Source organism: Bos grunniens, chromosome 8 (genome assembly GCF_055505025.1).
Source record: "Bos grunniens cultivar Pamir isolate PY7600 chromosome 8, Bosgru_T2T1.0, whole genome shotgun sequence".
NCBI classification, from domain to species: domain Eukaryota; kingdom Metazoa; phylum Chordata; class Mammalia; order Artiodactyla; family Bovidae; genus Bos; species Bos grunniens.
In genome coordinates, this window is record NC_141172.1 from 82825165 (window position 1) to 82841301 (window position 16137).

At 41.9% G+C, this 16137-nt stretch overlaps 2 protein-coding genes across 6 annotated transcripts in view; one reads left to right on the top strand and one right to left on the bottom strand.

The window, feature by feature from the left end:
* The first annotated feature begins 5702 nt into the window (after positions 1 to 5702).
* HABP4 (hyaluronan binding protein 4) overlaps positions 5703 to 16137 on the top strand; it is a 36122-nt gene continuing 25687 nt past the window's right edge. For 2 of the 3 annotated variants that reach the window (XM_086315555.1, XM_086315556.1), the window contains exons 1-2: positions 5703 to 6170; positions 10564 to 10726. In XM_086315555.1, the coding sequence (XP_086171681.1) occupies positions 5810 to 6170; positions 10564 to 10726 (524 nt within the window). In that variant the 5' untranslated portion in view covers positions 5703 to 5809. Of the gene's footprint in view, positions 6171 to 6231; positions 8635 to 10563; positions 10727 to 16137 lie in introns of those variants that run through there. The other variant, XM_086315557.1, reaches the window with a different exon arrangement.
* CDC14B (cell division cycle 14B) overlaps positions 11685 to 16137 on the bottom strand; it is a 164754-nt gene continuing 160301 nt past the window's right edge. For 2 of the 3 annotated variants that reach the window (XM_086315536.1, XM_086315550.1), the window contains one exon: positions 12596 to 13628. In XM_086315536.1, the coding sequence (XP_086171662.1) occupies positions 13547 to 13628 (82 nt within the window). In that variant the 3' untranslated portion in view covers positions 12596 to 13546. Of the gene's footprint in view, positions 13629 to 16137 lie in introns of all 3 variants that reach the window. The other variant, XM_086315538.1, reaches the window with a different exon arrangement.

Genomic DNA, 16137 nt, shown 5'->3' on the forward strand with positions numbered 1-16137 from the left:
GTGGGTTGCCATTTCCTTCTCCAATGCATGAAAGTGAAAAGTGAAAGTGAAGTCGCTCAGTCGTGTCCGACCCTCATCGACCCCATGGACTGCAGCCCACCAGGCTCCTCCGTCCATGGGATTTTCCAGGCAAGAGTACTGGAGTGGGGTGCAGTGTTCTTGCCTAGAGAATCCCAGGGACGGGGGAGCCTGGTGGGCTGCCATCTATGGGGTCGCACAGAGTCGGACATGACTGAAGCGACTTAGCAGTAGTAGCAGCAGTAGGAAGCATTACTATGAACAAAGTTAGTGGAGGTGATGGAATTCTGGCTGAGCTATTTCAAATCCTAAAAGATGATGCTATTGAAGTGTTGCTGCACTCAATATGCCAGCTAATTTGGAAAACTGAGTAGTGGCCACAGGACTGGAAAAGGTCAGTCTTCATTCCAATCCCAAAGAAGGGTAATGCCAAAGAATGTTCAAACTACTGCATAATTGTGCTCATTTCACATGCTAGCAAGGTAATGCTCAAAATCCTTCAAGCTAGGCTTCAACAGTATGTGAACTGAAAACTTCCAGATGTAAAGCTGGATTTAGAAAAGGAACCAAAGGGGGAACCAGAAATCAAATTGCCAACATCCATTGGATCATAGAAAAAGCAAGAGAATTCCAGAAAGACATCTGCTTCATTGACTATGCTATAGTTTTTGCCTGTGTGGATCACAACAAACTGTGGAAAATTCTTAAAAATTGGGAATACCAGACCACCTTACCTGCCTCCTGAGAAACCTGTGTGCAGGTCAAGAAGCTACAGTTAGAACCAGACATGGAACAACAGACTGGTTCCAAACTGGGAAAGGAGTACATCAAGGCCGTACACTGTCACCCTTCTTATTTAATTTATATACAGAATACATGATGCAAAATGCCCAGGCTGGATGAAGCTCAAGCTGGAATCAAGATTGCTGGGAGAAATATCAGTAACCTCAGATAAGCAGATGACACCACCCTAATGGAACAAAGTGAAGAGGAACTAAAGAGCCTCTTAATGAAGGTGAAAGAGGAGAGTGAAAAAGATAGATTAAAACTCAATGTTCAAAAAACTAAGATCATGGCATCTAGTCCATCACTTCATGGCAAATAGATGGGGGAAAAAACGGAAACAGTGACACTGTTTTCTTGGGCTCCAGAGTCACTGAGGATGGTGCCTGCAGCCATGAAATTAAAAGATGCTTGCTCCTTGGAAGAAAAGCTACGACAAACCTGCTGCTACTGCTGCTGCTAAGTCACTTCAGTCATGTCCAACTCTGTGTGACCCTATAGATGGCAGCCCACTAGGCTCCTCTGTCCCTGGGAGTCTCCAGGCAAGAATACTGGAGTGTGTTGCCATTTCCTTCTCCAATATGACAAACCTAGACAGCTTATTAAAATACAGAGACATCACTTTGCCAACAAAGGTCCATCTAGTCAAAGCTATGGTTTTTCCAGTAGTCAGATACAAATGCGAGAGTTGGACCCTAAAGAAGGCTGAGCACCAAAGAACTGAAGTTTTCAAACTGTGATGCTGGAGAAGACTCTTGAGAGTTCCTTAGACAGCAAGGTGATCAAACCAGTCAATCTTAAAGGAAATGAACTCTGAATATTCACTGGAAGGACTGATGCTGAAGCTCTAATACTTTGGCCACCCGAGACGAAGAGCTGACTCATTGGAAAAGACCCTGATGTGAGACGGATTGAAGGCAGGAGAAGGGGACAGCAGAGGATGAGATGGTTGGATAGCACCATTGACTCAATGGACATGAGTTTGAGCAAACTCTGGGAGAGTGAAGGACAGGGAAGCCTGGTTTGCTCCAGTCCATGGGGTTTCAAAGAGTCAGACATGACTCAACTACTGAAAAACAACAGTGTACATTTTGTGTGTAGTTAAACTTCACTGCATTTCCACTGGTACCAATAAATAACTGCTATGAGAAGGCTGGTAGTACCAGCCTTCACACCTCACTGCTTTTTCTGTATGCTTTATTTTCTAAATTATATGATTTCATGCATTTTTGGTTTTTTCTTTTTGTTATCATAGTTACTATCAAATGGCTTTTTACTGAGGATGTAGTCTGTGCCAAGTATGGTGATGAACACTTCATATGCATTATTGGACCCAGTTCTCTCAATAAACCTCTGAAGTAGGTACCATTATTGCCTCCTTTTTACAGATGAGAAAACTGAGGCACCATAATAAGGAATATATCCAGGGTTACAAAGTCAATTAGTGGCATTGCTAGGATTCAAACCATGATTTAACTCCAAAATATAAGCTTTAAAATTTTTGGCAAACTAAACATAAAACTTATTATTTTAGCCATTTTACAATTCAGTGGTGTTTAATACATTCACATTTTTTGCAACCGTCACTATTAGTCCTAGAAAATTTTTGTCACTCTAAAAGGTAACCTCATACCTATCAAGCAGTCACTCCTCATTCCTCCCCCCAACCCCTTATCTGTTTTCTGTCTCTTAAGGATTTGCCTATTCTGGACATTTCATAAATGGAATTATATAATAGGGGATCTTTTGTGTCTGTTTTCTTCCACTTTTCATAGTGTTTTCATGATTCATTCATGTTGTAGCAGGTATCAGTACTTCATTTCCTTTTTTGACCAAATGTTAACCATTGCAGCACATTTAGTTTACCTATTAATCAGTTGGTGCACATTTGGTTGTTTCCACTTTTTGTCTATTGTGAAGCTCTAATATGAACATTCAGGTAGAAGGTTTTGTTTGAACACCTGCTTTCAATTCTTTTGGATAAAAATTATAGGCTTTTGATCATAAGCCTCTGTTGACTCCAAGAAGGAAAAGAACAGATATCTTAAAATCTTCATTCAACAAATATTTACTGAGAACCTACTATTCAGCTACCTAGAATGCTAAGCACTGGGAATGTAAGTTACAATGAATAAGACAGACATCATCCCTGCCCTCCTCAGGAATGACAGAAAACTGAGTAAGTTAGTAAAACACAGACCTGGCAGCAGTTATGATTAAAGGTTCCTTTTTCATTTGCTATTAAAGGGAAGTCAAAGCCGGTAATGATGCATCTGAGCAAGATGCAAGATGCTATAATGGAATGCTTTTGGATGCAAGAAACTAGTACAACTAAGACTAGTTTAAAGGTGAAAACTATTCTCTTCACCTCCACTGAAAGTATCCTAGTCAAAGTCACTATCATCACCTTTTCCCTGTAGCTCTGCAGGAATCTTCAGCTTGGGTTGCCTCCAGTACTCTTGCCTGGCAAATCCTATGGATGGAGGAGCCTGGTAGGCTGCAGTCCATGGGGTCCCAAAGAGTCGGACACGACTGAGCGACTTCACTTTCACTTTTCACTGTCATACATTGGAGAAGGAAATGGCAACCCACTCCAGTGTTCTTGCCTGGAGAATCCCAGGGACAGGGGAGACTGGTGGGCTGCCGTCTCTGGGGTCGCACAGAGTCGGACACGACTGAAGCGACTTAGCAGCAGCAGCAGCAGCTCTTAGAATAAAGACCATTTATTGCCTTGTGTGTGTGTGTGCTTAGTCGCTCAGTCATGTCTGACTCTTTGTGATCCCATGGACTGTAGCCTGCTAGGCTCCTCAGTCCATGGGAATTCTCCAGGCAAGAATATAGGAGTGGGCTGCCATGCCCACCTCCCAGGGATCTTTCCAACCCAGGGATCGAACCCAGGTCTTCTGCATTGCAGGTAGATTCTTTACCATCTGAGCCACCAGGGAAGCCCATTTACTGCCTTACATAAGTCTGAGGTAGGAAGTTTCCTGATTGTGATAAGTCAGCAGCTCCACAGCATCAAGGAACTAGGTTTTCTCTATCCTTCTGCTCTGCAATCTTCATCATCTTCATAGTCACAATAAGGATAAGCAACTTGAGGGATCATGTCTTCCTACATAACAAGGACCAAAGTACAGAAGTGGAAAGATGGCAGATCCCACCAAAAAAAAAAAAAAAGTTCCCTCTAAGAAATTCTCCAGAATACTTCCCCAGGTCTGTTCTGCCAGATTTGCACCAAAAGCCTATTCCTACAGCAACCATGGTAGGGGAATGGCAGTACAAAGAGTGATTTAAGATTAATCAAGTTTGAGGCTGGAAAAGGGCCCAGTTCCCCAATGGGTCAAACAGCTACCTGATGCACCAACAAAACACACTTTTGGGAAAGTGTAAGAGAGAAAGGAAGAGTTGTAATATAGGCGATGTATAAAAGTGTCTCCATGAGTGCCTAAGCAAGAATTCCTGGAGAAAGTCCAATTCATGTTCTCCTCTGAACTTCAAGGCCTCAACTGAATAAAACAACCAACCAACCAAACAAAACAAAAACAAAAACCTTAAATCTCAACATGTCCAAGACTGAACTTATGAGTCTCATCAAAGTGGTCTCTTCTAATGCTTTCTTTGTGAATAGCACCACCATTCCAGTTGTAAGAGCCAGAAAAACGGGAGTCATCATATTCTTTTTCCTTACCAGCTGTGTCTGGTGCATCATTTAGTCCATATAACCTCCAAAATAGCTCTTGGATCTACTACTACTCTCTTCACCTCCACTGACAGCATCCTACTCCAAGTCACTATCATCACGTTTTCCCTGTAGATCTGCAGGAATCTTCAGCTTGGTTTCCCTGCATCCAATTTGACCTCCCACCAACATAGTTCTCCACATTATAGCTAAGCAGGCCTTATTAAACACATACTCATGCTTAAAGTTTGCTTCCCGATGCTCCTGGAATAAAGACCAAAATAAGGCCCTTCCCCAACTCTTCAGTCTGGAGAAGGAAATGGCAACCCTCTCCAGTGTTTTTGCCTGGAGAATCCCGGGGCAGAGGAGCCTGGTGGGCTGCTGTCCTGGTGGGCTGCACAGAGTCGGACACGACTGAAGATACTTAGCAGCAGCAGCGGCAACTCTTCAGTCAATTCAGTCGCTCAGTCGTGTCCGATTCTTTGCGACCCCACGGACTTCAGCATGCCAGGCTTCCCTGTCTATCACCAACTCCCGGAGCCTACTCAAACTCATGTCCATCGCATCAGTGATGCCAACTCCCCAACTCTTAGCAATTCATTTAACTGGTGTTCTTTGAGCTTTCCACCCCACCTCAGACTTGTGCACTTGCCATTACTCCTGGCCCTTGTTATCCTTCATATCTCAGCTTAACCGTCATTCCCATGGGAAAGCCTCTCCAAGCTTCTTAAGTAGGTCATAGAGAAGTCTGTGCTTTTCCTTCAGGGCACTTTTCTGCCTTAAAACTAAAATCTTCCGAAACAGGGAGCTAGTATCTCCTACAACATAACACCTTCACATAGTAAGTATACATTATATAGTTTTCGAATCAATATATACACTTCAAAGAAGAGTGGACGATGATAAATGTGGACCGAGTCTCAGGTAAAACACAAATGCGGGCCGTGACCCACCAGCATGGCCCAGCAGCCTGGACCACAAGATTCGTTGCTCCTCCCAGCAGCTCCGCCCCTTGGGTCCAGCCCCTCCCTGCTGAGTCGTGGGGCGGGGCATAGAGGTCGCCTGACGTGACAGCAGCCGGCCTCTGATTGGGCTTCCAGGCGTGCCGGCTAGGAAAGGGGGCGTGCCCTCGTGCGCTGATTGGCTGGTGGGAAGCAGCTAGGCGGGCGGCGGCGGCCGCGGTGCGGGGGCGGGCGCTGGGAGGGACGGGACTGGGCAGGGCAGGGCTGGGAGGGCAGTAGCTGCGGGTAGGATGGGTCCTCATCGCCGGCTTCGCTGAGACTCGCTCGCGTGGGCTGCCCGCGGCGGGCCCGCAGTGGCCGCGGCGGCATGAAGGGCGCTCTGGGAAGTCCTGTGGCTGCGGCTGCCGCAGGCGCCGCGATGCAGGAGAGTTTCGGCTGCGTCGTGGCCAACCGCTTCCACCAGCTGCTAGACGATGAGTCTGACCCGTTCGACATCCTGCGCGAGGCCGAACGCCGGCGCCAGCAGCAGCTGCAGCGCAAGAGGCGCGACGAGGCGGCGGCGGCGGCGGCCGGGGCTGGCAACCGCGGCGGCAGGAGCCCGGCTGGGGCCTCGGGCCACAGACCCGGCGCGGGCGGCGGCCGGAGGGAGTCCCAGAAGGAGCGCAAGAGCCTCCCGGCCCCCAGCTCGCAACAGCCAGATAGCCCAGGGGGCGGCCCGCAGCCGCCCGGTATGCGCGCCCAGCCCGGCACCTGAGTGTCCCAGGGTGGGCGCGGTGGGCGGGAGGGGAAGGAGAATGGGGTCATGGAGGTCACTCCTCCTCAGCCGCCCCAGGACCTGCTACTGCGAGACTGGGGTCGCTGGAACCTGTTCCAGAAAGGGAAGGGGGCGCTGGGAAGAGTTGACCGAAGTTAAGGGTCCCAGTGGCTGAGGAAGGTGGGAAAAAGGACAGGGTGGGGGGAGTGTCATGCCCCTTCTGGCCTTTCCCAGTCCCTTCTGGGAGCGAAGGAGAGTGCCGGCTTGGAGTAGGGGGTTTCTGAACGGTGGGACTGAGCCTTTACAAGTTGGGCAAAGTTGAGGGATATTTCTTGGGTGGTGTATGAGGGCGAACACTGGGTTCGCTGCCCCAGGGCTCTCAGATCTAAAACTAGCAGGGACCTTCTCCATCCTCCAGCCCAACCTCTGCAAGATTCGCGTCGGGAGGCGAAAAGAAGCGTCGTGGGAAGGAGGGAGGGGAGCGCCTCTTAGGGAGAATGGAGGAGGGCGCACCCGGCCGCTGGGGGTGGCGGCGAGAACTCGGGGTGTGTGAAAGGATCGCCGGGGTGAGGAGCTAGGGCCTCTGTGATGGAGGGAAGGCCTGGGTGACCGCGGGGGTGGGCTGTGACGTCAGAGCCGCGAGCAGAATGCGGCGGGGGTTGACGCGGGGTCCCCGGCGCCTTCCAAGCTCTGTGCCTTCACCCATCCACCTCCCTTACGGTGGCTTACAACAGTCATCCCGCACGGGTTTTTCAATACATCAAGTAGTGTTGATGGCTTGTGTAACTTGCCATTAACTCAGGCTGCTTTAAGAAAAGCGGTTTTAACCTTTTCAACAAGAATATTCAAAGTTCCCCACTCCCTGCTTAGCCAGAATGGCCAGTGCAAAGCTTGGTGTACTCCTGACTGCACCTAGGCATGGATGGTGCTTAAGAGTCGTTTCCCACCTGAACTGCTTCAGTGGTAAAGCCTCCAAGATTCCACCTGTGTTTCCTCTGTTTTCCAAAAATAAAATAGTGGTCCTAAGGTTTCCGAAAAAAGTTTTCAGATGCATGATTCGACCACGCCAGCCAGTGTTTGGCAGTGTATTCAACTTGGCTTTACTGGCTTGTTCCTTGCTTGATAAAAATTGTCAGCCCAGTCCTGAGAGAATAATTCCTGACTTGATTGTTGGGGCCTTGACTTCTGCAGCTAGGTAATGTTTACCTTTATCTGTGCAAAGTTCAATCCAGCAATATCTCTTGAGAATCAGAAAATTAAATTATAATATTGACAATTATTTTAAATGCTGTTGGGATATCCCAAGATTTCTTGATAGGCAATTACATATATGAGCCTATTTAAACAGTGAGTGAGACTTGAGATATATTGTATATTTTGTATATGTTCTATTTTTCTCTTAAATCTATTTAGATAAATATCATAGTAATAAAAGAATTGGACAGGCTAAGCTATTTTTTAGGAAGTGAAAATATGTATTGTCTTTTAGTGAGAAACGGAATTTAGTTTTCTGTTAATGTATTGCTTTTTAACCTTTTTACTAGTAAAATTGTCATGCATTTTGTTGTATTTTAAACAATTCAGAAGTGTATGAAGTAAAGTGAAAATCCATACTTTTCTTACTGTTAACACTTTGTATTTACACATATAAACTCAGTTGCACCCTGCATTTAGCATAATAAATAAACTTAGCATTATAATGTAGTATGCTAATAACTTTTTCTGTCAATTGTTTATAATCCAGGTCATCTGGGTTTTGAGATCTGTATTAAAGAATTTTAGTTAATTTTGTAGTTAGAATGGAAGTTTTGTAGTTCTAGTTCTTTTTCAAGTGTGTTATTTCAGGAGCAAACAGGTCATTAATTTCCATTTGTGCAGTTACTATACTGAATTTATCTGTAATGGGTGTTAGAGAGCTTCCCTCTTAAGGTTTTGTAACCCTAATTGATATGGACTGTACTTCTCTAACACTCAAGTTTTTAAAGTTTATTTGGCTATTAAAAGTGAATACTTAGTGTAGACAAGAGTCAAAGTCAAAACAAGTTTGACATATAACAGAAACATTAATCACAAAAGAATGTGAAAATCATAAGATTTTCCCATAGAAATAGATTTTTAATATCCTTCACTATTTGACAATATAGACCCTTACTCAAAAAATGTATTCTTTAAGTCTTCAGAGGCTGTTTCAGCTTTGCTTTTCCTGGCCTTTCAGAAATTCTCCAAGTCAAAGCTCAACTTTATTTCAGGGAAATTGCACTGTAAATTTTACAGTATTCTGTCTCTTTATGTGGGCTGGGGTTAGATCAGTGATCAAACTGCATATGCCAGCCTTTATTTCGAAAGGGCTAGTAAAATTCAGTGTTTGCATTATCCACTTGGAGCTGCTGATCCAGCACAGAACGACTAGCTTCAGTTGCAGTCCTGATCTCTTAGTAGTAAGTTGTGGGAAAAACTGGACCTCTATTATCTTTGTTTTTTGGATTTTGGAAAGAAAATGAAATGTTTGCAGGGTATTGATAATTATTCTAATAAATTGCCAGGTCATATTTAATGCTTTTCAGCTTATACACAGAAGCTTTGGAAGATGCTGTAGTATAAAGTATGTAGCAAATGTCATTTTAAGTTTTGAATGATGAATTCCAAATTTAATTGATACAGTTTTAAAAATAACTGAAAACTGGAAGGTGGAAATAAGCTCTTAAGTGTGGTTAAGTGGAGATATTTAGTATAAGTTATAGGTTATGGATAGGAAATTTGAAACTGTATTAAAATAACTTTTTACATTGAGGGGAAAGTATTATTACTGTTGAGGTACTTGCTGATGGCTATTATGTCATAGTCTATTACAGTTTTCAACTTGTTAGTTAACTTTCATAATAACATTTTTGCCTTACATTTTAAATGCCTCTTCCAAATTTGATATCTCTTAGTAACGTGTGCCCTTGGATATGGCTTTGCGTACTCCTGGACAGCTGGGTATGAGTGTTAGTCTCTGTTTTGTTTCTGAAATAAAAGCATAATGCTTTATTTATGATAACATCTTTCCTGTATCCTAAACATGTCACAAGTTTAGATTGTGGCTTCAGGATTCAAATCAGATTTGAGCATTTCCTAGGTTAATGGGACATTAACTTAAGATTGAACTTAGGTCTGTTGTGTAACATTTCACATTTCAAGTAATTAACTAACAAATAATAAATTGTACAGTTTTGTGTTAGTGATGTTGCAAACATGATTTTTGCTTTAAAATGAGATCAGTAAGCTATTGAAACTAGGTTAATATTTACATGTGCCTTCTTTATAAACTTTTGATAGAAAATATTAAATGGGAAAATAGAATACAGGTAAACATATATTCCTTAAGAGTCTTGAGTATCTCCTAAATAAGAAAGGAACCCAGTAGTTTAAATAATACCCATTAATGGAAATACATTTAATATATTTTACAACCATACAATGAATGTGAATGGTGACTTATACCAAGAAAAATCGAAGCTACTAAAATAAAAGTTATATATAATATTTGAGATGGAGACCTACTAAATGTATACAAGGGAAGAATAAACATATTTTTGGAAGATTATTTAAGAAGTAACAATGTTCTTCATAATACATTGATTTTACCAAATAATAGATGCCTTAAGACATAGACTCTGCTGAAAATTTTTAAAGTGTCAAAACTGAGAAGGGTAAAGGGAGAATAGAGATGACTGGAGTGGCCCCAGCCCCAGGCTCCTCAGTGCCGGCCTCTCCATGGACAGGAGATACCCCTTCAAATGCTGGCCGGCCCTTACATGAGTTGGCAAATACCAACTTGGCCTCATATTTGAGAAGTGTGATTATGAATATATAAATCCCATCAAAGAACAGGAAAATCTGTTTTCAAATGAGAATAATTATAATGGTACAAACTATTTAAAAATGAAAAGTGTATTAGGTAATGAATGATAAACTATAGGTGGGATTCCAAACACAGGGTATTTGTCTTTTACTTTTCTGGAAAGACCTTAACTACCATGTTTTGATAAAGCTGCTCTTGTGAAATGTAGTTGATATATATCTTCAGTAGCTATCACAAAGTCATTGTGAGACACTTAATTGTAGGTTAGTTGCTATAGTTTATCTTATCATATTTTCTAGGACATAAGGGAAAGCATATGCTTCAATGGTAATGTCAAAGTTTTATTAAAAGACAACTCTGGGCAGTAGTAATATCAGCAACTTTTTTTCTCTCTAAAGTTTTTCAAACTTCCCAAATATTCCTATGACATTGATTTCTAGAAAAGTGAAATTTAAAAGTACCTGTAATAATGTGCTGCTGCCGACTTTGGTTCTAGTTCTTCCCTTTGATTTCTCCCTCTCAGGCCAGAAGCGAACTCTCAGAAGAGGGGAGCCGCAAGGATGGAGTGATAGCCGAGGGACAGAGGTGACGCTTGATAGAGCAGAGCGGAGATCCTACAGGGAATATCGACCCTATGACACCGAGAGGCAGGCGGATTTTCCACCTGAGAAGTTTACAGATGAAAAGTAGGTACTGCAGACCTCAGCTTGGAGGGTTGGAGGAACCAGAAGGATTTTCAGAGAACTATGAGCCTTTGCAAACTTTTGGTGGTGCCAGTCCTGGGAATAGTTTGCCAATCTAAGTAACAAGTCATACGGCTTTAGGTAACACATGAAGGATCTCCCATTGGTTCAGGAAATGATTACAAAATAAAAAGTGGATAATTTTTTGATAACTTTGAAAGACATTCTTATAACAAACTCTACAGGAGTATGCTAAATTTTCTTTTGAAGTTTAGCCCAGAGATATAATTATGTTCTTGATTTAGTAGAACTAATTTGGACCACTAATGAATTTAAACAAATTTATGATGAAATTTGACCAAAAAACTGATAGAATGTGTAATGCCAGTTTAAGGCTTCCATGCCTTCTCTAGAGAGTGCTCTGACCTGGAAGATGGTCTCAGGCTGATATAGTCTGAGTAACGTGGCAGTATGTGGGCTATCATACCCACCTGAACGCAGGAAGCAGTTCTTAATGTCTTATGCTTAGTATTAACAGGATGGATACTTGCTGCCTCAAGTTTTTAATTATTAAACCTACATAGCACTGGATTTAGGTTAAAACAAAACTACTTGTGAATCACATTTAAAGGAATAGAAAGTTTAAAAAGCTAAAAGAGACTAGAATAATGTACAGTTTAATGTCAAGGGATCTGTTGTTCCCAAAGTCTTTTAACTTCTTGACTATGTATTTCATTACACATTCAAAACAGAGATGGTATATCTGCCACCATGTTAGAGGATGAAGGCAAGAGAAAGGTTTAATTCTGCTTTTTGGGGGTGATTAGTTCAAATTAGCTATGCAACCACTATATTCTGCTTGCTTACAGAAAGCCTTCTAGATCAGAGCTGCTTATTGGGGAAGCATTTGTGTATTTCCCCCCTACTTCAGGGATTTATTCTGTGGAAATAAATTATAAGTCAAGTTTCCAGCTTTTTTAGTAGCAAAATTATGAGTTTTTTTTAAAGGATAAGTATATATTAACATGAAAAAAATGCCTTATTGAGGGATGATTTACAGAAAGTTGCAAGAATTGTATAAAGAAATCCCCGTATATCCTCGTCCAGATTCTCCAAAAACTTTTTACCACCTTTTCTTTATCATACTCCTCCCTTCCTCTCTCCTTCTCTTTCTCCTTTTCTCTCTCTGTTACACACACACACACACACACACACACATCTTTTTTCTTTGGCTTTTGAGAGTAAGATGCAGGAATGTTTCCTAAAAACATGGTTCAGTTATCAAACTCATTAACATTGCTGCAATACTTATTATCTAATTATCTGAATCATGTAATCTATAGACTACTCAAACTGTACCAATTGTCCTATTAATATCCCTTTCAGTTCAGTTCAGTCACTCAGTCATGTCTGACTCTTTGCAACCCCATGAGTTCACCCAAACCCATGTCCATCGAGTCGGCGATGCCATCCAGCCATCTCATCCTCTGTCGTCCCCTTCTCCTCCGGCCCGCAATCCCTCCCAGCATCAGGGTCTTTTCCAATGAGTCAACTCTTCGCATGAGGTGGCCAAAGTTTTGGAGTTTCAGCTTCAGGATCAGTCCTTCCAGTGAACACCCAGGACTGATCTCCTTTAGGATGGACTGGTTGGATCTCCTTGCAGTCCAAGGGACTCTCAAGAGTCTTCTCCAACACCACAGTTCAAAAGCATCAATTCTTCGGTGCTCAACTTTCTTCACAGTCCAACTCTCACATCCATACATGACCACTGGAAAAACCATAGCCTTGACTAGATGAACCCTTGTTGGCAAAGTAATGTCTCTGCTTTTTAATATGCTAGCAAAAGGAAAAAATCAGTTCAGAGTCCAGGAATGTGCATTACATTTACTTATTTATTTATTTAGGCTGCTTTGGGTCTTTGTTGTGGTACATGGGGACTTCTCTCATTGGGGCACACGGGCTTCTCATTGCAGAGCATGGGCTCTAGAGTGTACTGGCTCTCCAGCTGGGCTTAGTTGCCCCATGGCTTAGTTCCCCCTGACCAGGGATTGAACCCACATCCCCGGCATTAGAAGGCAAATTCTTAACCACTGTATCGCCAGCGAGGTTCCATGTATTGCATTTAGTCTTAAGACAGCTCTTTAGTTTTTCATTTATTTATGGAGTTGACATTTTTGAAGAACATGAACCAGTTATTCTGTAGAACAGTCCGGAGTTGAATTTGCCTGCTGTTTCCTCATGAGACAAGGTCCTGCATTTTGGCAGGGATACAATAGAAGTGTGATGGCTGTGTCCTTCCGTGTATCATATTAGGAATATGTAGGAAATGTTTACTTTCAAGGAAATTTGAAAATATATTTTGTGAAGTCTTGTACTATCAGAAAAGATAATTTTCCTCTTTTCTTAAAAAATACTTTTCATTTGATAAACAGCCATAAGATCTTTAATAAAAATAATTTTATAGTCACTTTAGAAAATTCAGAAAATGAATAAAATTAAAAAAAAAATTTAAACCACTCTTTTACCATTTGAGGTGACTACGGTTTAACTCTTCACCAGTGCATATACACTGAGTACTATATATTCTTTCTTTTCCACTTGACAAGTAGAAGTCATTAACGATGATGTCATGGACAGTGTTGGTGAGCATTTCTAATGGTTCTGTTATGATCTTTTGTTTGGAGTATTATAATGTAATTATTCCATTAGCGTTGGATCTTTGCTCAGCTTTTTGCTTCATGAATAATACTCAGTGAGCAGCCTTTTACACATACAAGGCCTTTCCTAGATGTAGTTCTTAAAGTAGGAATCCCAATTAGGGTCTTAAAGCAGTGGTTCTCCACTGTGTATCATGTATCCAAATCTGGGACCCAGTTGGTACTTCAGTATGAGGTTGGATTGGTACCTGTAGTGTGAAACAAACAAAAATTGGAGGGGACTATTAATCAGATCAGATGAGATCAGTCACTCAGTCGTGTCCGACTCTTTGCGACCCCATGAATCGCAGCATGCCAGGCCTCCCTGTCCATCACCAACTCCATAATGATAAATCACCACGCTAGTAACATGTCAGTTTATTCTGTTGCTGTTAATAGTAATCTATAAGAGCATTTCTCATAGCACTTTCTATAGACTTCAGTACGATAAAATTTGACCTTTATTTGATATCTATATATGTTTATTGGGCATGTTTATTGTATATAGGATTTCGATAATCTTAACAGACTACTTAATTCAGTCCTCTCAGTTTATGGATAAGGATATGCCCAGAGTTTTAGTGGCATGGATTTTTATTCCCCTAGAGCAGAACATAGTTTTCACATAGAAGCAATAGCCATGGATGGTGCTGCAAGTAACTGTCGTGTGGCTTAGGTACAGAGATCAGCCGTGTCACTTGTATATATTCTGGGAATGCAGCTACTGTTTTTAATGCAGTAAGAATTTTTCTTTATTCTCCAAATGATGAACTCTTAAGTACACTCTTAGAACAGACTGTTAGGAAATTAGTCTGGATAATTATTCTGACTCCATACAGTTTGATTCTTTCTTTGGCTCTTTCTGCAGTTTACGTCTGGTCATTTAAAGTCAGCTCCAGTCCTAAAAGAATCACTTACTCAGAAGTCTAAATTTTTTTTCTTCCTCACCAGGAAGAATTTTTAAAACTTGTTCAGTTCAGTTCAGTTGCTCAGTCATGTCCCACTCTTTGCGACCCCATGGACTACAGCATGCCAGGCTTCCCTGTCCATCACCAACTCCTGGAGCCTTAAAACTTGTAGTAAAATGATAAAGAATCTGCCTGCCAATGTGGGAGATGCAAGAGATGCAGGTTCGATCCCTGGGTCAGAAAGATCCCTTGGAGTAGGAAATGGCAACCCACTCCAGTATTCTTGCCTGGAAAATGCCATGGACAGAGGAGTCTGGTGGGCTACAGTCCATGTGGTTGCAAAGAGTTGGACACAACTGAACATGCACACATGATGATGCATCACATGTTTTAAGTGTACAGTGCAGGGACATTAAATACATTCTAATTGTTGTGCAATCATCACCACTATCCATCTCCAGAAAATTTTTCATCTTCCCAAGTTATACCCATTAAACATTAACTCCCAATTTCTCCCTCCATAAACTTCATTCCCTTTACCTGTAAAACCTGTACTCATGTCTACTTATTGGAACTACGGTAAGAGAGTAATTACAGGGATGTAATAGATGGAGAAACTGGAAACAGCGAGAGACTTTATTTTTTTTGGCTCCAAAATCACTGCAGATGGTGACTGCCGCCATGAAATTAAAAGACACTTACTCCTTGAAAGGAAAGTTATGACCAACCTAGACAGCATATTAAAAAGCAGAGACATTACTTTGCTGACAAAGGTCCATCTAGTCAAGGCTATGGTTTTTCCAGTAGTCATGTATGGATGTGAGAGTTGGACTATAAAGAAAGCTGAGCACTGAAGAATTGATGCTTTTGACCTGTGGTGTTGGAAAAGACTCTTGAGAGTCCCTTGGACTGTGAGGAGATCCAACTAGTCCATCCTAAAGGAGATTAGCCCTGAGTGTTCATTGGAAGGACTGATGTTGAAGCTGAAACTCCAATACTTTGGCCACCTGATGCGAAGAGATGACTCATTTGAAAAGATGCTTTTCCTGATGCTGGTAAAGACTGAGGGGAGGAGGAGAAGGGGACGACAGAGGATGAGATGGTTGGATGGCATCACCAACTCAATTGACATGAGTTTGGGTGAACGCCGGGAGTTGGTGATGGACAGGGAGGCCTGGCATGCTGCAGTCTATGGGGTCACAAAGAGTCAGACACGACTGAGTGATTGAACTGAATTGAACTGAAAAGTGGGATGGGACGGTTGGCCCAGTGCAATATTGTTTTCTTTTTGCTTGTATGTCATGATAAAGCTTCCTAAGTGGAGTCGAGGATTCCTCAATGCTTACCAATCTATAAAAAATAGAGGATATCTTTTATAAGAAGGGAATTATAAGGAAGCACTTGAGAATACTTTTAATTGGGATGGGGTAGAGGTGGGGTAAACCTGTGGGATAAAGAAAAATTATTTAAGGGATTAAAATAAACCAGACCACAAAGCTGTTTTGGGGACCAGTTTCAGTTACTATCATATTTTTAATGAATTTGTTATTTTATCAGTATCTGATCTAGATTTCATGTACATTTAAACCTAATTTTTACTCACATTATTTTCCACATATGGTTTTATGCTCCATTTCCTCTCAGTTTTTAGGTAGACTCCTTTTACGGCCCTGTCGAGCTTCCCGGTTAAGAACTTACTGTTACTTTTCATTTATTATTGTTTTAGAACTCTGCTTTAGATATTTACTGTAATGTGGAATCATATTCTACAATAGTCTCCATTTAAAATTTTGGTTTTGGTCAGAGGAGG